General features: G+C 41.3%; 1 protein-coding gene across 4 annotated transcripts in view; it reads left to right on the top strand.

Moving 5' to 3' along the window:
- Nucleotides 1-27,109, top strand: part of LOC144493684 (protein transport protein Sec24B-like) — a 102,403-nt gene that overhangs the window by 3,748 nt on the left and 71,546 nt on the right. For all 4 annotated transcript variants that reach the window (XM_078213040.1, XM_078213031.1, XM_078213020.1 and 1 more), the window contains exons 2-4: nucleotides 4,589-4,691; nucleotides 10,457-11,167; nucleotides 18,474-18,644. In XM_078213040.1, the coding sequence (XP_078069166.1) occupies nucleotides 10,480-11,167; nucleotides 18,474-18,644 (859 nt within the window). In that variant the 5' untranslated portion in view covers nucleotides 4,589-4,691; nucleotides 10,457-10,479. The remainder of the gene's footprint in view (nucleotides 1-4,588; nucleotides 4,692-10,456; nucleotides 11,168-18,473; nucleotides 18,645-27,109) is intronic.

Raw genomic sequence — 27,109 nt, 5'->3', positions numbered from 1 at the left:
GGGGTGATGGGGGAAAGGGAGTTGCTGCGATTTAAGACACAGGCAGAGTTTTGGATGCCTTCAAGTTATGGAGGGTGGAATGTGGGAGAGCAGCCAGAAGCGCACTGCAATAGTCCAGTCTAGAGGTAATGAAGGCGTGGATGAGCTGAGACATGATTGAAGTCCAGTTTTGTTACAGAAATAGACAGTTTAATGATATCACAAGTATTAGATCAGATGCTCATCTCGGGATCAAAATGCCACTGAAATTGCAAACAGACTGGTTTAATCCCGAAAGAGGGATAGAGTCAGTAGCTAGAGAACGGAGTTTGGAGCAGGGACTGAAAAACAATGGCTTCAGTCTTTCCAGTATTTAATTGGAGGAAATTTCCGCTCATCATTACAGGATATAGGATAAGAAATCTTGATAGTTTAGAAACAGTGGAGAAGTTGATAGAGTGATGGTGAGATTGGGTATCGTCAGCGTATGTGTGAAAACTAACTTTGTGCCTTTGGATGATGTCACCGAGAGGCAACATGTAGATGAGAAATAAGGGAGGGGTGGTGTGATGATAGACCCTTGGGGGACACTGGATGCAGGAACAGGAAGAGGTCATTGCTGATGATTCTTTGGCTAAGGTTAGATAAGAATGGAACTGGGTGAGTGCAGTCCCACCCGACTGGATGGCAGTGGAAGGGTGTTGGTGGAGGGTGTTGTGGTATAATTGCCCTTTGCCTCAGACATAATGGGTGGCATTTGGAATTTTAAATCGAGCTGTGATGGGCAGAAAACTGATTTTGAGGGATCCGAGCATAGAGTCCTGGGAAAAGGGGGAATTTGGGAGGTGCCAACACATTCAAGGACTTTGGAGAGGAAAAAGAGGTTTGAGGTGGGACAGGAGATTGGAAGGATGGTGGGATGAAGGGTTGGGCTTTTGAAGAGGTGGGTGATGACACTGCATTTACAAGGCATAACCTTTTCAGAAGTTTTTTAAAGAGCGCTATTACAGCATAAAGGGAGAAGTACATGTGTGGATTCCAGATGTTACTGTCAGTACTCCTGCAAATCTCAGCCAGTAGCTTTGGTATTAATATTATTCAGTTTAGGACAATTGCACCCTATCTAAGACTGGATGTCTTAAGAAATATGACAACATGGAGTTAGAGGACAGGTTGAGAGAGGGCTGGAGCTTTCTGTTATGGTCAATCATGTGAAAGCTGACCACATGTCTGGAAATTATGTCACCAGTATGTATCCGAAGAATAAAAGGGAAACAAGAATCCCCTGGGGGATTCTGGAGAAAGCAGTGCTGGGCAGGTAAGAGTTGCAGGATGGAAATACGTTTTCTATGCATGCATAGAAAAGAGTGGAACCGTACAAAGGCAATCCAACAAGCTGAACAGTGAAAGAGTATGTTTACAGGGGCATAGTTAACCGAGTCCAGTTGCAGAGAGGTATTGAATGATGAGGGTTACTAGACCCTGCTCCCTGTTGCAGAGAATGCTACAGCTGTTTTGGCAATGTCCCCTTCCAGACCATTGTCTCTGCCATGTCTTCCTTTTTTCCACCCAAGGATTCCCTTTCACTGTGGTTGACAAGGCCCTCATCCCATTTCTGTCCCATTTCCTGCTCTCATCCTTTGCCCTCCCTCCCAGAATAGAATTCTCCTTAATCTCTCTCACTCCACACTCGACAAATCATCCTCTGCCCTTTCCAATACCTCCAACACAATGCCCTTGCTGCATAAACCTTCCCCTCTCAGCATTCCAAAGGGATCTTTCCCTCCACGTCATTGAAACCCCAACACCCTTCCCACGAAAGCACAGAAGATGCAACATGTACCCTTTCACCTCCTTCCTTCCGCCTGTCAGGGACCTCAAGCACTTGCTCTGAGTGAAACAGTGATTTCATTGTCCTTTCAATTCAGCGTACTGTATTCATTGCTCATGATCTGATTTCCTCAATGTTGAGATTAAACCCAGGTTGGCTGATTGTTCTGCTGAGCAGTATTATTTAGTATGCTGGCTTTTACCCTGAGCTTCTGGCTACCTGTGATTTAATGATTCTGCTGGTGCCATTTACACCTCCTCAAGGCCAGTCTTTGGTTTCTTTAGTTGACCCGTTCCAGTTTGCTTTGCACCATCATCCCTTTTTTCATTTACTCCTGCCTTTCCACCCTTTCATGATCTTCCCTTCCTTTCATCCCCTTTGTCCTCCCTTTTTGCTGCATCGATAGTTGTTTCTCCGAGAATTTAGAAGAATGTGAGGTGACCTCATTGAAACATAAAACGTGAAAGAGATTGACGGAGAAGATGGTGGGAAAATGTTCCCCCCAGGCAGAAAAATCTTGACCTCGGGGTCCCAGTCTCTGGATGAGAGGTCAGCACAGGTAGTGAATCTTTGGGATTTTGTACCTTGGAGTATTGTGGATGCTGAGCTATCGAGTGTAAGTCAGAGATTGATAGGGTTGAATGATCGAATTTTTCTCACCTTGCTTAAGTTCTTATGAACTGTCAAATTTCTCCCTGCACCATTCTGTAAGAAGGTCATCTAGCTAAACTATTAATTTTGTTTCTCTCTCCATACCACAGATGGCCTGACCCTGCTGAGTGTTTCCAACATTTTTGTTTTTATGTCACTTGTGACTTTGGTTGGGACCTTTCTGATTGATTTGAAAGTTTCAAAGAGGGAATTGCAGGACCAGCAATATAAATACTGCAGCTACAAGAGCAGGTCAGAGGCTGGAAATTCAGCAGCGAGTAACTCACCTTCTGACTTCCTAAAGCCTGTCCACCATCTACAGGAGTGTAATGGAATACTCTCCCCCTTGCCTGGATAAGTGCAGCTCCAAAAACACTCAGACACTCGACACTATCCAAGTCAAAGCAGTCTGCATCATCGGCACCCCATCCACAACCATTCACTCACTCTGCAATGCCCTAATTCTGCTACATGTTGTGGGTTTTGGCACAAAAAGGAAAGATGTGGTTTGCACACGTAGATTCAAAATAACAAGAACAATGTTTATGCAGTTGCTTTGAAGAGAGAGAGAGTAGAATTTTAGAAACAGCTGAGCCAGGATTTGCAGTGTGTATCCACACTCCGTTCCATTGCATCTTTTTAATTCCATTTCTTCACACTGCTAATTTCAGAAGCTTCTGCCCTGTTCTATGTGCCATTACCACTCATTGCTTGATCTATAACTGAAGCATATTTGGCGGAAGGGGCACTGTGGCAAATGTTAAAATTAGTGAGTTGGAGCTTCAGTGTTCAATGTTTTATGCGAGCTTTCTCCTGTGTATTCTCTGTGTGCTATTTTCACAATATCTACCCCAGCTTCACATGTAGACACCGAACAGAAGGGGAAAAAAGGGCTGGGGGTGAAAATGAGCTTCTTTTGCACTGGTGCCTCTTCTGGTGTTAAACTGTACACAGCCACCAAGAGGGCTCAGAATCCGTCTCGGCTTCATTTTTTTGGCTGAAGAAGGTGCCAGTGAGATGAGGCTTCATGCGTAAAAGATAAGTGACAAAAAAAATTTCAAGAACTGCAACTCATTGTAATTTTTTTAAAGATAAACCACAGGAAACTATATTTCTGCCCCTTTCAGCGAGCAAGTCTTGCAACTTTAGGAAAAGAAAGAACTTTAAATTATTTGAGGTGTGAATATTTTTACTGCGCAACCTGACCAGTCAGATGTTTCCCACTGTTTGCGTACTTGATTTCTGAAACAATCTACTCCTCTCCCAGTGAAGGCATCCACATCGTACTGGGAGCTCTGTACACCAATGACTGGTTGCTGTTCACTTGTGAGCCGTGGCAGTATATAGGTGGATTGTTTCATAGCCTGTTTCCAATCTCTCATAACATTAAAATAGGGCTGGCACGATAGCACTGTGGTTAGCACTGCTGCCTCACAGCGCCAGGGACCCGGGTTCATTCCCGGCTTCGGTCACTGTCTGTGCGGAGTCTGCACGTTCTCCCCGTGTCTGCGTGGGTTTCCTCCGGGTTCTCCAGTTTCTTCCCACAGTCTGAAAGACATGCTGGTTGGATGCATTGGCCATGTTAAATTCTCCCTCAGTGTACATGAGTGTGGCGACTAGGGGATTTTCACAGTAACTTCATTGCAGTATTAATGTAAGCCTACTTGTGACACTAATAAATAACCTAAAACTAGCAGACAGTATAAATGTTTTTCATTAATTCCACATGAAAAGATATATAAATTGTGGAAGATCTGGCCACTCATTACACATGACAGTGATTGGAATGATAAAATAGAAAAACAAATTATAATCTAGAGTGCGAAAAAAACATTTTCAGTATTTGTTTCTGTTTAAAGATAAACTTGCAAGTATGATTTTTGTGACTCCTTAGAGTATGTGTTTGAATATATGCAGTGTTACACAAACAGCACTTGTTTGATTTTGATATCGCTAAGCTGTGTTTGCCAACTGTTTCCCAGTTCATGCTGCTGAGGAATGCTGAGCAGGGTGCCTGTCATTTCCTAATGTGCACAGCTAGTGAGATGAGCTCTGCATCATCAGTGCAATCTTGGGATGTTACTCCTGTGTCGTATCTTTAACGTGTTCTGTCCTATTTTTGTTCAGGTGACTCCAGTACCAATCCTGAACCCCCTCACACGGGTGGAGAGTTACCTCGTCGCAGACGTGTGCAGAGATATATGACCACTTGAAGGATTCTCATTTGGAAGTGAGTTATTGTTTAGGTCTGACATCTAAACAAGAAGATACACAAATTGTGCCTCAGTAATATAAAGTTTTAAAGTAATCTAAAACATAATCAAAACAATTTAGAGTTTACAATCGTAAGGACTAAATCTCAACAGATTTATAGTTTTTGATTCAAAGCCAACTCGTAGTGATTACTTGATAAATTTATTCTGAAGTCAAACCCATGTTCAGTGCGCGGTATATGCTGATTTGACTGATGCCAACCAGAATAACAGCTCATTGCTACAACTGGTCTCAGCAGCCCAGGGTTAGTGAAGGAAACACTGTCCGGAGTTCATCCACCTGATCAAGGTGAGCAATGAGAGAAATGTATGTGGGTAAATGCAGGCAGGCTGCAGCAGTCCCATGGTTGAATAACCTGCTGACATTCTAAGTCGCGCCTCACCCTTGAATGTGATTATACAAGACAAGTGTACTCAGGCAAGCATCCAGCACTTCAGAAAAGGAGAAAGTTGTTGAGGGAAAGAAAATGGCTGCATCTTGTCACAATATATTGTTCACCACCTTGAATATATGAGCGATGGCCAGGATAATAGAATAAAGTCCCGGCCACCAAATCTGATTTGAGGTTGTACATGCATGTTTTGATTCTTTATCAATGAGCTCAGCTAGTGTTTGTGAGATGACTCACATTGAAATGAGTAGCATCTGCTTCCACTAAACTAACCAAATTATGGTGTGGTTTGTGGCTATAAGATTCAAAATCCTCCACTTAGCATTTACAATATAGGAAATGGACAAATGAGTAATTGGAATCCTGTTTGCTGTTGTAGGCATCATAAATTATTTCAAGATAGCATAATTAAATTGTGCCTTATAGATGGATTTCCAAAGTTAAGATTCTGGCCATGACTTATGACTTGGCTTTTCCTGCCACTGTAAAAGGCAGGGTGACACATAACTGTCATGGCATCCAGATTTGTCCATTTGCTCTGTCTTCCACAGGTTGCAAAGCAGTTTAATAATCACTTTATACCATTTTTGCTCAGTTAAAGCACTTATGCCCCTTAAGTCAGCTGAATTTAAATTTAAGCTCTACTCTATGGCATCGTCCCAGGCTGATTACTTCAGTGCAATACTGAGAGAGTGCTGAATTGTCAGAAGTGCCATCTTTCAATTGGGATGTTAAACAGAAAGCTCTGTTTGCCCATTCAGGTGGATGTAAAGGATCCTTTTTCAATAATTAAAGGAGAACATAGAGTTCTGGTGCCTTCACCGACATCCCTTCTACAACCAGTATCACCAAAAAGGGGGGCTGGATTAACAAGACATGCATCACACTAGTAGTTTGGGGGACCTTATGTGCAAATTGGACTACCACAGTTTTCATACATATCAATAACTGAAAGGCTTTGCTGAGGATGTGATAAATCACCGTGCAAGTCCTTTCACACTGTGGCTCCTCACTGAGTTTAGAAATTGCTGAATGTTAATGCTAAATCTAGCCCCAAGACTAAAGATAAGTTTATTTCAGGATAAAACTTCTCTTGTCAGGCTAGTCTTCAGTGTCTGGGCATTGAATTGGCTGAAATAACTGTTCATTTCCACTCCACTTGAATTTAAAAACTCAGTGTCTTTATACCAGCAATACAGATGGTGAGAACTGGGAAGGAAAAGTAAGAAAAAGATTTTAAATATTTTCCAAGTGTAAAAATCACTTGAAATAACTTAATTTAGACAGGAAAAAACAATACAAAATAGGACAGAAAGAGGCAATGGTAAAGGAGGCATGGAGAGAAATAGGGGTGAAAATCAAGCATAACTAACATGTTTAAACTGGATTTTTCATCCCAATTATGTTTCTAATGTTTTGTTCTCTAAGGTTGATATTATAAACCATTTTAGTATTTTCTTGATGTGTTTCAACTTGAATTCTGGTTCATAAAGTAAAAAAATTGCAAAACTCTCTCCGTAAAGGGAAGATGATCATCTATCTCCCTGGATTAAGGTATAAATAGATTTTACAAACAACCCAAGTACCAGCTGCTGTATATGCTCATATACACTTGGCTTTGTGCATATGCACACACACTGGTTACCGTTCTGTATCTCTTGAAACCAGCTCTTGTGGCTGATGAAATAGTCTTTGACTACGAGTCATCAGACACAGCACAATGAGGCAGGGGGATTGTGGTATACACTTTTGATTTGAAACCTCCCTCTGTGACTATCCAACTAGACTGTGATTTAAAAATATCATTGAGAGCCTGAACTCAAGTCTGGAGCAACGGCAGTCAAGAATACATACAAATGAAGCAAAAAGACCTCTGACCATACTGAAATCCTGAAACAGTTTTTAAAAAATTGCTCAGCATTTATGACAGGAAAAGGCAGGTTCATGTTTTGGATGCAGGTACAACCTATTTTTGAAACTTGCAGCTCTAACAAAGCGAGCTGAGAAATATTAACCTTCCTTTCCTGTCAGTACTGCCTGACCTGCTCTGTAGTTCTAATATTTCTGTTTTAATTTTAGTAAAACATTACATTCAGCTTCCACAGTGCTGTGATATTTTAAGTGACATCTCTTTTTCCTGGTTTCAAACCTGGCTTTTCCTCTCTCCAGCTGAGCTGTCTTCAATGTCCAGTCCGTGGTAGGTGTCGGGGTTGGAATCAGGAATAGAGTTTCTCTCTCGGATGTGATTGGGGGTAACAGATTACTCAAGAATTGGAGTCACAAGCGATTTAGTTTGAAGTGGTTTATTGAGAAGGGACAATTCAGATACAACACATAATCAGAACGGACATAATCAACATGCATCCTGTGAAAGTTGAGAAGGTTTACTGATTCAGATTGGATGTACTGGATGGCCTGGTCTCTGTTGCCCGTCCAAACAATCACTTCCTCAACTTTAGAAGGATCAGGGTGCAGATTTGTCATAAATTTCTGCTTGTTACTTGAACAGATCATGTTTGCTTATTGCAGTATCACAATCTCATGCCACATGTGCCTTGTATTATGAGTCATTCTTGGACTTTCAGGTGATATTGAATGAGTGGGGGGAGGGATGTGTAGACGGGCAGGCAGTGTCTGCCTCAAGATCTTTTTTATCTCCCCTTACATGGTGATGCCTCAGCTAGTGGCTGTTTTTCTTCAGTTCTTAGGTAAAGCATACAAACACCTTCAAGAGAAAATTATCAATTTATTACTCTCATCTATGCCTTCATTTCACTAGAATGTACATTAATATCAGATTGATATATTCCATTGAGCTCCAGTCTGGTGATTTTTTTTTCCAATTCCATTTATTGGTGTGATTTCCTAGTCTCCATATCTTTTATCTTAAGTAGCATCCCATTGATTTGCATTCTGTCTCATTCATAAGCCCTGGAGAATTTTTATTGTACAATATAATATTTTCATAATATCTTTAAAACTAAGATAAACATTCCCACTTGATTCCAGGAATGAATAAGTTTTGCTAGTCTGTTCCCTATTTTAGACATTCTTTTATTTCTCAAAAATAACTGGTTAAATTGTGTCTGATGTTTCATTATTTCAAAATGACCCTAAATTCAAATAGCATTATTCCTGATTTGTCAGCTTTTGCCAATGTCCAATTTTATTTCTGTGCAAAATTTCCTTCCCGACACACAGGACCTACCCAGATTTTGTTTCAATAGTTCCTTTTAAGTTTTTGACAAATTTTCCCTTGGGTGCTTTGAATAGCAACTCATTGATTTATTTTATCGACTCCAATCTCCGAAACGGTGTCCAGGCTTGGTGGTTTTACATTAAATACAAATATGCAGACATTTAGTTTGGAGATAGCTTTCATATCTCCCCTACTTGAACACCTTGTGCCTCAGAAGATAACAAATGGGCTGATTGGGTTAAGGGCAAGTTTTTGAAGTGGAAATCATTACCATGCTGTAACATTTGACATCTGTGGATAAATTCTGAAAATCTTAGTGCAGCAAGAGATCCAGCAGCTTTATCAGTGTTCATCCTGATCTGAAAGTCATTATTGCTTAAAAGAAAAACTAAAAATCCAATATGGTTCGACCCAAGAACCCAATAAATTAATTTGTCCATTCACATTTCTCACTTTTAAAATTTTAATAATGCCTAATATATAAATTTACACTCTGCAAAATAAAAGTTGTTGTGTGGTGAATTAAATAAAATAAAGCAGCTATCAGAGGAAAAGGTTAATTACTCTGCTTGCAGGAAGACAGAGTGGAACATTCTTGGATGCAGGCAATTCTGCTACCTTAAATAATTTTAAATAATTGAAAAATAATCCAATTGTGTTTTCGTTTTTAACAAGTCATTATTTTCCAATTTTTTAAAACTTACAAACCTTCAGAAGCAGACCACACATCTTTAATTTAAATGGTATAAAGCAATAATGGTTTTTTAAACTCTAGTCGAATTAAAACTGTGTTTTGAAAAGTTCAAATTGAATTTCTACCGGACACCCAATATAACACCAAGACTTCAAGGCTGAAGTTTATCTTTTATGAAACAAGCTCTTCAGTGCCTTTCACAATTGCACAAGTAAATTTTTAAAAATCAACTTTTTAACTTAAAATGTAATTTGTTCTTCAGTCCCACTTTTGGATGTACAATCTTATGTTGAAATGAACACACTTGACAATCACGTGCACACTTTCATACTTTCATGAATCTTGTAAACTTCTGCAAATTCTCTCATTTTCACACGAGCTGAAATCCCAGCATACGTTAAGGTTTACTTTCATTCAGTAATTTAAACGTCCCATTTCATTTGGCACACAAGCTGCCAGCATTTTGGATCAAACAGCAGACCTTTTGGCTTCTTCCTGAAACAGATGGGAAGGTCTGTTGACCTCGGGCGGGATTTTGCGGTTTCGGGGCGAGCGAGGCCGTGAAATCTTGCCCCTGATGTTTGTGAACAGCGTCCTGCTTCAAAATGATTCTACAGTGACTCAAACATATGGTATACTCTCAGCTGGATTGACTGGTCCCTGATCAGATACATGGATCTATCACGTGAGAGAGCAAATGTGACCTCAGTCTAACATTTCATCCAAAATGTGATACTTCCGACAGTCCAGTACCACCACAGTTTGCACAAGGACGTCAGCTGAGGTAGATCAGTCAGAAAGTTTTGGATTTGAGTGTGCTATCACTGAGTGATGGCAGACAAATCATAGAAAGCATAGAAATCATAGAAACCTTACAGTACAGAAAGAGGCCATTCGGCCCATCGAGTCTGCACCGACCACAATCCCACCCAGGCCCTACCCCCATATCCCTACATATTTTACCCGCTAATCCCTCTAATCTACACATCCCAGGACACTAAGGGGCAATTTTAGCATGGCCAATCAACCTAACCCGCACATCTTTGGACTGTGGGAGGAAACCGGAGCACCCGGAGGAAACCCACGCAGACACGAGGAGAATGTGCAAACTCCACACAGACAGTGACCCAAGCCGGGAATCGAACCCAGGTCCCTGGAGCTGTGAAGCAGCAGTGCTAACCACTGTGCTACCGTGCCGCCCAAATGACTTCAAACAACTTAAGTTTGTGATATGTGGTTAAAGAATAGGAGTTGTAACTGAAGTTAGAAAGAGAAGTGCCATTTTAAAACTCTCATCACTGGATGTAATGCTGTACAAATATAACACAATTAAAACAGTTTGGAAAGATATATGTGTCTTTGGTTTTTCACAAATAACTATTTGTAACTGATCATTTCATAACTATTTGCTATAGTTATATTTCTTTTTCTTTTCAGGCCCTACACAGAATTAGTTGTCTATGCAGCAACCTCTCTCTACTGGACATGGAGCACCTCTGCAGAACAGCAGTACTGCTCCAGAACGTCACCAGCAAATGCCCAATAAAGCATCACTTGCACCCATGGCTGGACAGTACAACTTTGCCTATTACCAGAACAACTACCAGGCACCCGTCCACAATATCATCAGACCTCCTCTATGTCCTACATCATTGGGTACTCCTCAAGGACCTGGTCAGATGTACACCACACTACCCTTGGGTCCTAATCTGATCTCTGCCAGACCTCAGTTAGATCCTACGTTTGTAAGTGCTCCTCCACAAGGTGGTTATGTTCCAAGTGGTGGACACTATCCAGGTCAAGTTCCCTACAATGTACCTTCTCAAAGTACTACTCAGGGTATTCCCCCTCATTCTTCTTATCCTGGCTTCTCTTATCATCCTGCTATGCCTGCTTTCAACACCCATTACAATGCTCCTTTAACCTCACAGACTGTTCATCCTGCTACCAGTCAGCCTTTAGTTGGTGTCTTACCCAGTCATGTGAAACCATTGCCAGAAACTGTACAGAGACTCTCACAAGCATCTTTTCAACCTTATCCTGCTGGAAATACTGCTGCATCATGGCACCCATTACCTGGAGCATCAATGCCAGCACCAACCAATCCTACAGCTGCTGTTTCCTCTGCAAATAGCCAAACCAGTGCAGGTATGGGATATTTTCTAGGTTTTTCTTTCCAAAGGAGGGAATGAGAAATACATGCTACATTTTTGTTATGACTCTAACAAACAGCCCTATGTGTATACTTCATTTTCAGCCTTTGTTGATGAATCTATCTAATAATCCCTAAAATTTACAGGAATTCTGGAGTTACTCAAGCATTTCCTACCAACAGAAAAGTTTAAAAATGATACGTGTTGCATTCTTCAGACAATTTACATGTTTTTAAAAATTTGTCTCAGTAATTACAGTGATACTGATTTATATCCTGTTAAACCATGGTAGCACAGTGGTTAGCACTGCTGCTTCACAGCTCCAGGGACCTGGGTTCGAATCCCGGCTCGGGTCGCTTTCTGTGTGGAGTTTGCACATTCTCCTCGTGTCTGCGTGGGTTTCCTCCGGGTGCTCCGGTTTCCTCCCACAGTCCAAAGATGTGCGGGTTAGGTTGATTGGCCATGCTAAAAATTGCCCTTAGTGTCCTGAGATGCGTAGGTTAGAGGGATTAGCGGGTAAATATGTAGGGATATGGGGGTAGGGCCTGGGTGGGATTGTGGTCGGTGCAGACTCGATGGGCCGAATGGCCTCTTCCTGCACTGTAGGGATTCTATGATTCTAAACCAGAGCAACTTTGGACTAAGTTGTTAAAAACATTCTAAATTGCATTGCAAAATCTAGGATGATGAACCCCTGTGTAGAATTAATGACAGGACTATCTTCTACTTTGCTGCGCCCTTTTCTTAAAAAAAAAGTTCAGTGCCACATCCAGCCCCTCTGATACAGCCAATGCTACGTGATACTCCTGTGGCTGACAACCTAACCGGAAATGACACCCATCATCAAGGAAGACCAAAAGCAGGAGACTATAGGCCAGTTACATAACAGTACCATCTGTAATTGGGAAAATACTGCAATCCGTTATTAAGGAGGTATCGCAGAATGCGTACAGTGTAGAAGGAGGCCAATCGGTCCATTGAGTCTGTACCAACCCTCCAACAGCACAGCTTACCCAGGCCCTATTCCAATAATCCCACGTATTTACTCCACTGATCCCCTAACCTTCACATCATGGGACACTAACACAATTTAGCAAGGCAAATCCAACTAACCTGCACATTTTTGGACTGTGGGAGGAAACCAGAGGAAACCCACGCAGGTAGAACATACAAACTCCACACAGGCTGGAATTGAACGCAGGTCCCTGGCGCTGTGGGGCAGCAATGCTAACCACCGTGCCAGCCAGGAGTGGGACTTCTAGAAAAACCATAACACAATCAGTTAGAGTCAACTTGGTTTTGTGAAAGGAAAATCATCTTTAATTCATTAGCGTTCTTTGAGGATAAAGCAGGGGAACCAGTAGATTTCCACAAAGCACTTGATAAGGTACTACATAAAAGGTTATTATACATGATAAGAGCTTGTGGTGTTGGGAGTGATATATTAGCAAAGAGGATCGACTAACAGAAAACAGTGTTGGGATTTTCTGGCTGCCAAGGTGTGGACTGCCAAGAGATTCAGTGCTGGGCCTCAACTATATTAAGGACTTGGATGAAGATGCTAATTGTTTTGTAGCCACATTTGCTGAAGATAGGAAGTCAAGTTGCAAGGAGGACACCGCCTGCAAAGAGATACAGATGGGTTAAGTGAAAATTGGTTAAGTAAAAAAAAAGCCAGATGGATTATAAAGTGGGAACTTGTCCTCTTTAGTGGGAAGGGTAGAAAAGCAGAATATTATTTAAATGAAGAGACTGCAGAATGCTGCAGCACAGAGGGATCTGGGTTTCCTTGAACATGAATCAAAAAATGTCAGTGTGCAGGTACAACACGTATTTGGAAAGACAAATGGAATGTTGGCCTTTATTGCAAGAGGGGTGGAATTTAGAGGTAGGGAAGTCTTGGTACACCAGGACAGGTGTGTGGGTACACCGGGAGTACTGCTTTGGTTTTGGTCTCCTTATTTAAAAATAATATACTTGCACTGGAAGCAGTTTGGAGAAAGTGGACTAGTTTGATCCCTGGGATGAAGGGGTTGTGTTATGGGGAAAGGTTGAACAGATTGGGCTGATACTCATTGGAGTTTAGAAGAATGGGAAGATTTTATAGAAACAGGTATGATTCTGAGGGGGCTTAAGGAATGTGGGTAATCTTTTAAAAATGAGGAGTCTCCCATTTAAGACTCAGTGGATGAGGAATCCATCAGAGTCAGCATGGTATATGAAGGATAAATCGTGTTTGATTAATTTCCTGGAGTTCCTCGAAGATGTAACAAGCAAAGTGGATAATGGGGGTCCTGTTGATGTAGTGTATCTGGACTTCCGGAAGATATTTGATAAGATGCCACATGAAAGGTTAATCCCACAAGATTGGGGTAAACTTGGATAGAGGATTGGCTAATCAACAGAAAGCAGAGAGTGGGGATAAATGGATCTTTTTCTGGTTGACACAGGGTTCGGTCCTTGGGCTCCAACTATTTACAATCTATATTAATGACTTGGATGCAGGGATAGAATGTGTTGTAGACAAATTTGCAGTTGACACTAAAATAGATGGGAAAGCAATGAGGAAATATGAAATTTACAGATGGATATGTGCAAGTTAGGTGAGTGGACCAAAATTTAACAGATGGAATTTAATATGGATAAGTGTGAGGTTATCCATTTTGGTCAGAGAAGTAAAAAGGCAACTTATTGGCTAAATGGAGAGAAACTTCAAAATGCTTTGGGTGCGGAAGGATCTGGGTGTCTTTATGTATGAATTGCACCAAGTTAAAATGCACGTGCAGCAGATGATAAGGAAGACAAATGGAATTTTGGCATTTATTGCTAATGGAATGGAGTGTAAAAGTGGGGAAGTGCTGTTGCAGCTGTACAGGGCATTGGTGACACCACATCTGGAGTACAACATACAGTTTTGATCCCCTTACTTGAGGAAGGATGTAAATGCATTTGAGGAATTTCAGAGAAGGTTCATTAGATTGGTTCCAGGATGAAGGACTTGTCTTATGAAGAGAGATTGAAGAGTTTAGGCCTATACTCGCTGGAGTTTCAAAGAATGAGGTATATAGATGCTAAAGTGGATTGACAGAGTAGACATAGAGTGGATGTTTCCCCTTGTTGGACATTGTAGAATGAGAAATGGTAGTTTTAGTCTGAGGTTGCAGATTTAAAACAGAAATGAGAAGGAATTACTTCATTCAAAGGGTCGTGAATCTGTGGAATTCTCTACCCCAGAGTGCAGTGGATGCCGGAACACTGAACAAATTTGAGGAATATTAGGGTTCTGGACCAAAACCTCAAGTTACATTAGGAAGCCTAACTAGACCCCAACAACTTTTTTCTTCTTGGCATAATTGTGAGGATAGGATATCTCTCTCCAGGAGTGATTCCACTGACAAAGTATGGATCTTTTACAGCAAAACAAACTTTATTTAATAACAGTTTAAATGTAACTCAGACAAATGAAGTTGCTTAACCATTAACAATTGAACAATATTTAAAAATGAAAGGAAGCAACTTTACTTTCCAGCTTATCTAGCTCCAGTTCCAAATAAATCCCATTCGTGCAGACTTGTAATAAATTGTGTTAACAGTCTTGAAGCTTTGAGAGTTTTTGTGGAGAGAGAGTTCTCAGGAAAAGCCTACACATACCTCTGACTTTAGCAGACCTCTCACTGCAACTGCTTAGTTTTTACCTGCTACACACCTAGCTTCTCCCATTACTACATCAGCACCTGATGGATAACTCACGACCCTTTCAGTCAAACTAATCGAAAGCTCCAGGGTGAATCTCCATCTATAAACTAAATCCATTAGCGCTATCCTAAATAAACACTACATGGCTAAAATGGGTAATTATCCTGCTCTCCCAACATCTGAGCTGCAAGCCTTCCACACATAGCGACTGCCTGTAGAATAAAGCTGAATTTTTAAATATTTCCCTTAAACATAAATATATATAATTGCACTACTATCATCACAGGAGATATAGTTTTTTGATTAGTAGTGGGACGAGAGGTTATGGAGAGTGGGCAGGAAGGTGGAGATGAGGCTGAGATGATCGTTTTGAATGGCAGAGCAGGCTCAAGGGGCTGAATTGTCACCTACTGAATCTTAGAATAATAGAATCCCTACAGTGCGGAAGGAGGCCATTCAGCTGAACGATCCTGCACCAACAACAATCCCACCCAGGCCCTATCCCTGTAATCCCACGTATTTACCCTGTTAGACCCCCTGACACTAAGGGTCAATTTAGCATGACCAATTCACCTAACCTGCACACCTTTGGACTGTGGGAGGAAACTGGAACACTTGGAGGAAACCCACACAGATGCTGGGAGAACATGCAAACTCCACACAGTCACCCAAGGCTGGAATCTAACCTGGGACCCACTGTGCCACCATGCCACCCCTGCTCCTAGTTCTTGTGTTCTGATGAATTTCTTCTCTCGTTAATCTTTGGAATTTACTTCCGCAGTGAACCTTGGAGGCTGGGTAATTAAATACATTCAAGGCTGAATTAGACAAATTTTTGAACTACAAGGGAGCCAAGGGTTATGGAGGGGCATGTGGGAAAATGGAGTGAAGGTCACAAATCAGATTAGCCAGGGTCTTTTTGAATGGTGGAGCAGGCTCAAAGGGCCAAATGGCCGACTCCTGCTCCTGTTTCTTATCAAGTGGCAAGTGCTATTTCTCCTTGACTTAACACTCTTTGTTTTACTATCACCTGTGTCTACACTCTCCACTGCTAGGTGTCAGATACCAGGGTAGCAGACAACTGAAATGGGTGGGCAACTGAGGATTTAATGTCCTAATAAACCAAAATAATTTCATATTTTTTACTTTGACCACAAGTAGAGTTTAAAGAAAAAAGCATGAAAGGTTGGTGATTCGATATTTTTAAAAATCTGGTACTATTTGCATAGTTTCAACAATTAACGTAACATTAATTGTCTCAAAAATTAAACTTTTTAATAGAGTCATAGAGGTTTACAGCATGGAAACAGGCCCTTCGGCCCAACTTGTCCATGCCGCCCTTTTTTAAAAAACCCCTAAGCTAGTCCCAATTGCCCGCGTTTGGCCCATATCCCTCTATACCCATCTTACCCATACAACTGTCTAAATGCTTTTGAAAAGACAAAATTGTACCTAGCTCTACTACTACCTCTGGCAGCTTGTTCCACCCTCTGTATGAAAAAATTGCCCCTCTGGACACTTTTGTATTTCTCCCCTTTCACCTTAAACCTATGCCCTCTAGTTTTTTACTCCCGTACCTTTGAGAAAATATATTGACTATCTAGCTGATCTGTGCCCCTCATTATTTTATAGACCTCTATAAGATCGCCCCTCAGCCTTCTACACTCCAGAGAAAAATGTCTCAGTCTATCCAGTCTCTCCTTATAACTCAAACCATCAAGTCTCTGTAGCATCCTAGTAAATCTTTTCTGCACTTTTTCTGGTTTAATAATATCCCCTCTATAATAGGGTGACCAGAACTGTAGACAATATTCCAAGTGTGGCCTTACCAATGTCTTGTACAACTTCAACAAGACGTCCCAAGTCCTGTGTTCAATGTTCTGACCAATGAAACCAAGCATGCTGAATGCCTTCTTCACCACACTGTCCACCTGTGACTCCACTTTCAAGGGGCTATGAACCTGTACTCCTAGATCTCTTTGCTCTGTAACTCTTCCTCAATGCCCTACCATTAACTGAGTAAGTCCTGCCTTGGTTCAGTCTATCAAAATGCATCACCTCGCATTCATCTAAATTAAACTCTATCTGCCATTCGTCCGCCCACTGGCCCAATTGATCAAGATCCCATTGCAATCCGACATAACCTTCTTCACTGTCCACTATGCCACCAATCTTGGTGTCATTTGCAAACTTGCAAACCATGCCTCCTATATTCTCATCCAAATCATTAATATAAATGACAAATAACAATGGACCCCACACTGATCCCTGAGGCACACCACTGGTCTCGGGTCTCCAGTTTGAAAAACAACCCTCTTCAACCACCCTCTGTCTTCTGTCATCAAGCCAATTTTGTATCCATTTAGATACCTCACCCTGGATCCCGTGAGATTTAACCTTATGTAATAACCTACTATGCGGTACCTTGTCAATGGCTTTGCTATAGTCCATGTAGACAACATCAACTGCACTGCCCTCACCTACCTTCTTGGTTACACCTTCAAAAAACTCAATCATAGAAATGAACTGCTCTTATAATAATGAAAGGACTACACCGTCTGTGGATTGACTATTGGAATTAGACTGGTTGAGGAGAACCAGTGGACATGCATCAGGAACATAACGTACATAAGAATAGAGCTCGGTCAGATTCAGCAGGAATTTTTGGAAGGGGTCTGGAACAAGACCTGGGCTCATGTGGTTATTGTGGGTTTGCAGTTGTTCAACAATGACTTGGAGGATTCCTCGGCTGAGGCTAATCTCACTGCATCTCGGCGATGTTAGATGATATTCCTCATGCAGCCTGTAGTCTCCTGGACCTAATTTCCATCACCTTCCTAACTTCCCAGAGTTGCCTTTTCCCCTTGAATGAGCTTAGTTTTTAAGTTATTTTCTATTTGCCTCACAGGAGATCACATGGCTGCCAGTAAAGGGGGAGGGGGGCTGCTCTTCTGTTTTGGTATTTTAAATATATTTATACTTTACAGTAATTGAGAGCAATTAGTTAGCTGAGCAATGTCACAGGCTTGAATGACATTTTTAAAAAACACTTGTTTTTAACTTATAGAATCGTAGAATCATAGAATCCCTATAGTGCAGAAGGAGGCTATTCCGCCCATCGAGCCTGCACCAACAGCAATCCTACTCGGGCCCTATCCCCGAAACCCCACATATTTACCTTAATCTCTCTAACATACACACCCCAGGACACTAAGGGGCAATTTAGCATGGCCAATCGACCTAACCTGCACATCTTTGGACTGTGGGAGGAAACCGGAGCACCGGTTCTCCTGGCACTCTTCTCTGCTTCAGCAAGGTGAGAGCAATTTCTGACTGCTCCCTGTCCCGAACCATCCCCACCCAACTCAAAAAACCCACCATTACTATTGAAATGAGGCTGAATCCCACAAGGGCTGCTCGAGTTGAGGGTGTATGGAGAGGAGCAGTGTGCCATATTAGAGGTTGAGGCCATTCTTTGCTTGTTCCTATGATCCATGGTCTGCAGGAATTCTGAAACATGCTATTTAGATATTTATTATCATGTATTTAATATGTACAGTCAAGTCACGCACATTGTTTACAGTCAAGCTTTGTTCTGCCTTTAGGTCCACCTCTTTCAATGCCACATAATATCAACCAAAGTTACCTACCTGACAGAGCGAAAGTAGCAACACTTCCAGTTGTAGGAGCACCTCTTGTAAGACGGCAACCACCATTAGCCGATCCATCAGTATCGACCTCTGCATCACCAGCATCTGCTTCAGGGGCACAGGAAGGTAAATATTGCTCTATCGTGACTTATTTGCATCTCTTCTAGTCTATTCCCCACCCTTCACCTCAAAAACCCGTTAAAGGTGATCAATTTACACGATTTTTAAAGTCCATGATTAAAATAACTAATTTACTAAAATTACTGTAGTTTATTTAAGGTGATCAATCGCCAAGCAAAGAAGACTGTGGTTAGCTGATGCAATGAAGTGGGCAGGTTACCACTTCAGGCATTTGCACAATCCACCTGGTCAGAGACCACGAAATGCATCGGCCATCAGCCTCCAAAGCAAAGAACCGAGAGAGAGAGAAAAAGAGTAATGGGAATCTTAGCTTTGGTGGTCTTAATTTGTTTGAGAGAAATGAAGGGTTTATTGCCTCTTTTTGTTCGATCGAAGAGATGTTTGTTTTGCCACTGGTGGGTCAGCAAGTGTTGCAGTCAAGAATCACCAAAGTGTCTCCTCTTCATTTCTTTTTGACAGCTGTCTTTTAATATTAAGTTTACCATCTTAATCTTTAAACCTGCTGCAAACTGCAGGAAATATCATCCTTTCTTCGGAAAATATTAACTTTAAGATGCTGAAGAGTCAGAAAGTATCAATGATATTACTGATATTTGGGAATAGGTTTATTGGAATATTATGCTGATACCCATATACACTTTGAATTCAATCCTAAACAAAACATTTTCATATTTTTATTCCTGCTCTGACTTCTTAACCATTTGTTTCCTATTTTCTCTCTTTTCTATGTTAATCTGTTACCTTACATTTTCTTTCTTAATATCTAGGTACTAAATTTAACTTTTTCCCTTTCTATTCTGGAACTGGGACACAAGACAATTTTGATCTTGCTGAAAGTTGCTTGTAGTGTCCTTATTTTTTAAAATTCTTTCATGGGATGTGGATGTCATTGGCTCGGCCAACATTTGTTTCCCATCCCTTAATGCTTTTGAGAAAGTGATGGTGTGCCACCTTCTTCAACTGCTGCAGTCCATGTGGTGTAGGTACACCCCTAGTGCTGTTAGGAAGGAGTTCCAGGTTTTTGACCCAGTGAGAGTGAAGAAATTGGGGTGTAATTCCAAGTCAGGGTCATGTGTGGCTTAGAGGGGAACTTGCAGGGGGTGTTCCCTTGTATCTTCTGCCCTTGTCCTTTGTCGTGGGTTTGTGAAAAAAGGTTGGGAAGGGATGATTCTTTACACGGGTGAAGAGTGGCTTTTTTCCAAGCAAGAAGAGGGTCAACGGCTGAATTGAAAAGGAAAGGAACAGTACCTCGAGGAAAATAATTATATCAGGTAGCATTGGAGTCCGGAAAGAAAATTTAGTGAGAATGGAGTCAAACATTGGACAAGACAAATTCAAAGAAAGCATGAGAAGAGATAGGAGAAAGACATGACAAAAATCAAGGGGTGAGGGAATGAAACGGGTAACTGAACAGATGGTTCCAACCTTCATTACAAAGGCTTCATGAATTCCTTATACTTATTGGAGCTGAGGGTGTAGGGGACAGGAGAGGTATAAGGAAATATTTTAATGTAGAGGAAAAAATAGCCAGTGGTTATATTTGCACTCCAGCATTATCCTAGCCTAATGAGCAGTTCTGACAAGGGAGTATAAAGCCTGAAAGTGCTTGACCCAGTCCAGTCGTGTGCCAGTTATGCTCAAGTCTGGTGGAAGTGAAGTTGAAGAGGTGAAACTTCTGCTCCCTGCACCAACAACTTGACTCCTCCTATCAAAGACATGGGTCAGGTTCCATATGTATGCTGGTGACATGCAGCTCCACCTCTCCGGCACCTCTCTTGACCTAATCACACTTGTCCTACCCACAGCGTGAATGTTATTTCCCTGCATCCTGACATCTAGCCCTCGCTGAGCCACATTTTTCTCCAGCTAAATGTTAAGATCGTAACCATCATCTTCGATCCCTGCCAAACCTTGTACCTTTGGTACCAATTGAACCGCTCCTGGTCATTGTCATCGACTGAAATAGCCTTCAGAGTCTGTGTGACACCGACTACTTTTCCAACTGACAAGTCGTCTGTAGTACAAAGCCTACCTGCTTTCACCTCCATAATATTCCTACCTCTGCCCGTCTACTGTTGAAATCCTTAGCCATGCATTTATCATCTGCAGATTCACTATTCCATTGCTCATTCACCCTCTTGAAACTGAACACATCCAAAACTGCAGTCTCTGCATCCTATCTCTAACTTTATCCAGCTCTACATGCTCTCCATTCCTCCTCCGCTGACCTTTTATGGCATCCAACTCTCCTTTTTCCCACCATTAGCAGTCATGAATTTGGCTGTCAGGGCCCTTTTTCATGAATCCCCTCCTACTTTCCACATCCTTCTCTTCCTTTCAGCCCCTCCTTAGAACTCACCTAGTTGACCAAGTGTTTTTTCTGTATTTGGCTTTGATTTTTGTCTCATTATGTCCCTGCTAAATTGCCTCAGAACATTTTACCTGGTTAGAGACAGCATGTAAATACAAGTTGTTGATTTCTGTTGTTGAGTTGAGGAATTAAATTATAAATAACACAAGGAAGGCAATGAGAAGACTCTCATTCTCTAATTTTTAAAAGTAAGTTCTGCCACAAAATTATATAAAGGGCGAAGGCTGGCATGTGGTGTACCCGAATCTACCCACAGACACGCCATTTTGCCAGCTGCAGGAAAGTGGCAGACCAGCTGAGCCACTTAAATGGCCAATAAGAGCCACTTTCCACCTCCTTGGGCATTTTTCCCATATCAGGAGAGCCCATCACTTGGTGTCCTCCCAGAATATTTCAATGTGGGTGGTCCCTCCATTTTAGATGTTCATTGGAGCCCCCCCCCCTCCCCCCCCCCCACCCACCCCGGCAGTGGCTGTTCCTGTGGCAAAGGTGCTGCCAGCTACCCACCTGACTGGCCCTGAATCTTCCAGTTCCCACTTAAATGTCTTGAGGATGCATGCCCATCAATGTGCCCTCATCCTGTAGGTGCATCCCAACAGTGGCCACTGTCACCTGATTAAGCCAGAAGCTTCTAATTGGCGACTGCTGGTAAGCTAAAGCAGATCGGCCTCTTTGCACCCACCCCCTCACATCTGGAGATCTGCAAGTTGTAATCTCCACATCTTTAAACCGCTCCATGATGGAACCAATAGGTGGTGTCCCTCAATAACTCAGCTGAAATCAGAGGAGGCTACAATATTTGAAAAACCTGAGTAGCAGGACAGAACTATAAACCTGAGTAAATATTAATTGAATGTCAATTCTGAAATATTATTAGATATTGTAAACAATATATTTTTCATTTATTTATGGAATGTGCACGTTGCTGGTTAGGCCAGCATTTATAGCCCACCCTTAGTTGCCCTTGAGAAGGTGGTGGTGAGCTTTCTTCCTGAACAACTACAGTCCCTGAGGTGTATCCGCAATGCTGCTAGGGAGGGCATTCCAGGAATTTGACGCACTGACAGTTAAGGAACATTGATTTATTTCTAATTCAGGATGGTGAGTAACTTGCAGGTGGTGGCGTTCCCAGGTATCTGTTGCCCTTGTTCTTCTAGATGGTGGTGGTCATGGTTTTGGAAGGTGCTGCCTAAGAAGCCTTAGTGCATTCCTGCATTGCATCTTGTAGATAGTACACACAGCCACCACTATTAGTTGGTAGTGGAGAGATTGACTGTTTGTGGATGGCATACCAATCAAGCGGGCTACTTTGTCCTGGATGGTACCGAGCTTGTGTTTTGTTGGAGCTGCTCTCAATCAGGCAAGTGAGAGCACTTCATCACTTTTCTGACTTGTGCCTTGTAGATGGTGGACAGGCTTTGGGGTGTCAGGAGGTGAACTACTGCAAGATTCCTAGACTCTGACCTGCTCTTTGTAGCCACACTATTTATATGGCTTGTCCAGTTCTGTTTCTGGTCAATTTTAACCGCCAGGATGTTGATAATGAGGGATTCAGCGATTGTAATGCTATTGAATGTCAAGGGATGATGGTTAGATCCTTTCTTGTTAGAGATGGTCATTGCCTGGCACTTGTATGACGCAAATGTTCCTTAGCATTTGTCAGCCCAAGCCTCGCTATTATTCAGATCTTGCTGCATTTGTACACTGATTGTTTCAGTATCTGAGGAGTCACTAATGGTGCTGAACATTGTGCAAACATCAACGAACATCTCCATTCCCATGATGGAAGAAAGGTCACTAATGTACATGATGACAAAAGTGAGAAAGTGATGAATTTGGCAATGAACTGCATCTGCCACTAAGAAGTTTAGGCAATTTAGATGAATGTTGACTGAATATCTACAAGTGAATAACCTATTTAAATTTGTCTCCCTTTCAAAGCTTCCATTCTTTCTGTTCTTCTTGTGTTTTAATATTTTGTCTTTCCTATGTTGTTCTAATTTAACAAACGACTTGTAAGGTTACTTGGCTCAGCTGGTGCTTACTATAGCAGTTAGTGTGCTGTATACCAGCTGAAAGTAGAATCTACATCTGTGTTACACCCTGAAGTACAGCTCCAAATTAGAGACAACCCAGAATGTATTTGCGTTTTTTTGACGTTGTGTAGAAAATCTGGGGAGGCTTACAAAAAAATGAATGTTATATAAACTGCTTCCTTGCTTTTTCTCTATTCTGATCCTTTGTATGCATTTTCTTTCTCATTGACCTTTTTTCTTTTGATCTTTGCATTCGTATTTCAACTCTTGGTTTATTCTTGCCCATTCATGCATTCCTTTTGGGCCAGTAGAGTAGTTGTTGCTTTCTATTTAACGTTGTCCTTTCCATCCAAATGCACAATTACTTCACAGTACTGCTTCAGCAGGCAGCATCTAAGCAATTCAATGTTCTCTAAAAATTCAATCATACAAGATAATAAAACACATTATCATTTCTGTATTTCACCTTGTGGACATCTCCCATTCTCTCTCTTCAGTATTATTTCTTTTTCCATAACTTCGCTTTTACTGAAAGGACACCATTTTGTTTCAAGAGTACAAGTAAATAGTTTGAGGCACTTTAAATCCAGACCAACTGGTTGGGGAGTGGGCGGGTAATTGGCATTTAATTTTCTTTAAACATGTTGTCACCTACACATACCCTTTCTCCTTGTTGCACTGTAAGGTCATTAATACCATATTTTCTCTTTCAAGACTGCATTTGTTGGCTTTGTTTTTAAGTGCAATTTTTTTTTGTTTTGGATTGGTCCATTGCTTTTTATACACGTCAGGGGAAGGAAAGTGGGAGGGGAGAGGGAATAATTTTCCAGCGCACCCAGGTGATGGTTTATTAATTCATACTTTTAGATGAAACCAGGAAGCAGGTGTGTGAGCGATGGAGAGGTAGGTGTGTACTGTGGGAAGAAAATCAGGATGGGGGCCACCCTGGGGTACAGAGGATCCCACCTGAAGGGCCAGTTTTAAATCAGTGCTGGTAGTCTTGTAAAAATCATGTAGTTCCGAGCTTCACCACTTGTATACTGGTAAGATGTAAACGGATGATTTTTCTAAATTTCTGAAAGGAGTGTGTTGAGCTGCAGTCGTTTTGTGGGAGTGCCTCTGCTGCAGTGTATAGTTCAAATATTAAATGGAGCGTAATTGCATAATTTGGTGAATTAGGTTATCATGATAATTTGTATGCTATACTTATGTCTACATCCCAAAGATGAGCTATAATTCTTTTGAATTGTAGAAGGGAAACCATATTGCATTTGTGTGTTGTGGGTTGCTCAGTAAGAGTAGCGTATAACATCAGTGCAATATCAGTTTTACATTATTGGTAAACCAGCTAGAGTTTTAAATATGGACTGCAAAATCCATTACTTCATAGCTTTCATTTTGGTTGAGAATTTCCATGACCTATATAACCACTGGCAGAACATAGTTAATAAACAACTTTTGGTTTGTTCATGTTCTCAACTGATAGAGAGTCTCAACAGACGCTCTCTTTTCAAGCTATGTGCTTTTTCAGGACCGCTTGTCAGTGTATATGTTTTAAAATTCATTTGCTGAAAAAAAGAACAAACCGAATTCTGTTTTGGGAATTGTTCCAAAATGTATTGGAACAGGGCAGTGGAGAGACAAACCTCCACTGGGAACCAATTATTAGGGAATAGTAGTTAGCCATCCCTTGGTGTTTCTTTTTCACAGCCCCAGGGATTTCATCTGAGTTCTTTTAATTTTAGCCATCACCACTGTAATCAACCCTACGAGGCCAGTTTTCTCAGATTTTCATTTGGTAATGTATTTCATAGCCAAACTTAAAATCTAACATCAGTAAATGCAAACAGATTTACGTTATAAGACAGAATGAAATGTTGATTATTGATTTTGACAGTTTGGTGGCAATGTTCAATATTGGTCCTTTTTTTGGCTTCAAAAATGTCCAATTCATCTAAAGTAGGTTTTGCATATTGATATTCTGTCCTTCATCAAACAAACATTCATAACCACTTTCTGCTTGGAGGATTGGGAACTGTAAATTGCACCTAACTGTTAAAAATGATTTCCCTGCCCTTTTTATGTTTTTTAATACTCTGCTCAAGGGAATTAGAATAAACAAAATGTGAAAATGCCACGAAATGTTGTCAGCTTTCTGCAGAGGACTGAAAAAGAAATCCTCTCGGCTTCACGCAATTAGAAAGTATGTAAGAAATGTATGTTCTTTTTGTTGACCAAGTACAGTTACAGACTGTGCTTGCAAAATTGTGAGATCATTTAATTCCTTTTTCTTCTCCCACCCCAATCCCACCATTAATGGAGATATGCCATATCCATTAGTTCAAGCTAAGCTGTAGTGTTGCCGATATAAGAGAATTGAGAGTGTTTCAGGTGGTCTGATTGGCAGTAGCAAAAATACTCTGACTGTCCCTTGCTTTTGGCCTTGTTGCAGCTTTCAGTGTTAATTTCCATCAGTATATTGTGAACTAGTGTTTGTGTGGAATTTGAAGTTGAGATTTTTTTTCTAGTTTTAAACTTGAAGGAAAATATGGTTGTGAATCGGAGTTTCATGATGCCTTTATCAACTCCAGACTCAGTTTTGTTCATATCTTCTCTGATTCTAACTTCCATAACTCATTCTGAAAGCTTTGGACTCCCTCCTCATCCTTATAGTCCCTTCACTCCAACATTGCCTTCTGCACTAGCAACTTGACTTCGTGATTCATTCCCTTGCCTTAAAATCTCAGCTCGCCTTAAAATCTCAGCTCGCCTTAACTAAGCAGTCTGATCCTGTCTTGCATGTCCACATATACCCTCCACTTCTCCAACTTCCATTTGCTGCTTCTTCATCGTTCCCTGCTTTTCGCAATCAGTGGCCAGATTTAATCTTAACAAAATTACCCATTTGCAGCTCTTTCTTTGCATCTCTCCGCCTTACCACTTCTGCCTTTTGTTTTAAAGTTTATTTATTAGTGTCACAAGTAGGCTTACATTAACACTGCAATGAAGTTACTATGAAAATCCCCTTGTCGTCACACGCCGGCGCCTGTTTGGGTACACTGAGGGAGAATTTAGCATGACCAATGCACCTAAGTAGCATGCCTTTCGGACTGTGGGAGGAAACTGGAGCATCCGGAGGAAACCCATGCCGACACAGGGAAAGCATGCAGACTCCGCACAGACAGTGACTCAAGCCAGGAATCAATCTCACAGGTCCCTCGTGCTGTTAGCCATGTTAACCACTGTGCCACCGTAGGTAAAACCATGTCTGTTTGAATATTATTCCTACAGCCCTCGCTATCAACCCCTCTATTTTTGTTTCCTTTATTCCACCATGGCCCCATCTTTCCATTTGGTCTCCACAGTTTTTCTCTGTCCTTTAAAGCGCTCTGAATTTTATAGCTGTTTGTTTCTCTCTGCAAAAAAAGTAAAGGTTATTTATTTAAAGTTTTTTTTTATTAGTCACAAGTAAGGCTTAACATTAACACTGCAATGAAGTTACTGTGAAATTCTCCTCGTCGCCACAGTCTGGCGCCTGTTCAGGTCAGTGCAGCTAACCAACACGTCTTTCAGAACGTGGGAGGAAACCCACGCAGACACGGGGAGAACGTGCAAACTCCACACAGATAGTGACCCAAGCCAGGAATCGAATCCGGCACTGTGAAGCAGCAGTGCTAACCGCTGTGCTGCTGTGCCACCCTACTGTGCTACCGTACCGTCCTGGTAGAATTCTTGTATGTAGAATACAGGTTGTTTAGATTTCACTTTTTTTACAAGTATGTGTAATTTTCTTTACTGCTATCCATGAGTCATTGCGTTAATTAGCTAATGCTGTACTTGTCAATTAGAACTCTTAGTTTTAGATATTAAAAGGATTTTACAATTCAAATATAAGAAAATAACATTTTTATACAATGATATGGAAATGAAAATATGGATTAAATGTCGTTTAGTTTTGCTTCAAGTTACAATAATGCTGTTTTAGTACAATCTCGGGGCAATCTTAGACATAGAATGACAGAACACAATGGGAGGGACCATTT

Source organism: Mustelus asterias, chromosome 1 (assembly GCF_964213995.1).
Source record: "Mustelus asterias chromosome 1, sMusAst1.hap1.1, whole genome shotgun sequence".
Lineage (NCBI taxonomy): Eukaryota > Metazoa > Chordata > Chondrichthyes > Carcharhiniformes > Triakidae > Mustelus > Mustelus asterias.
Note: the sequence above shows the minus strand (reverse complement) of the source record. Positions and strands in the feature narration are given on the sequence as shown.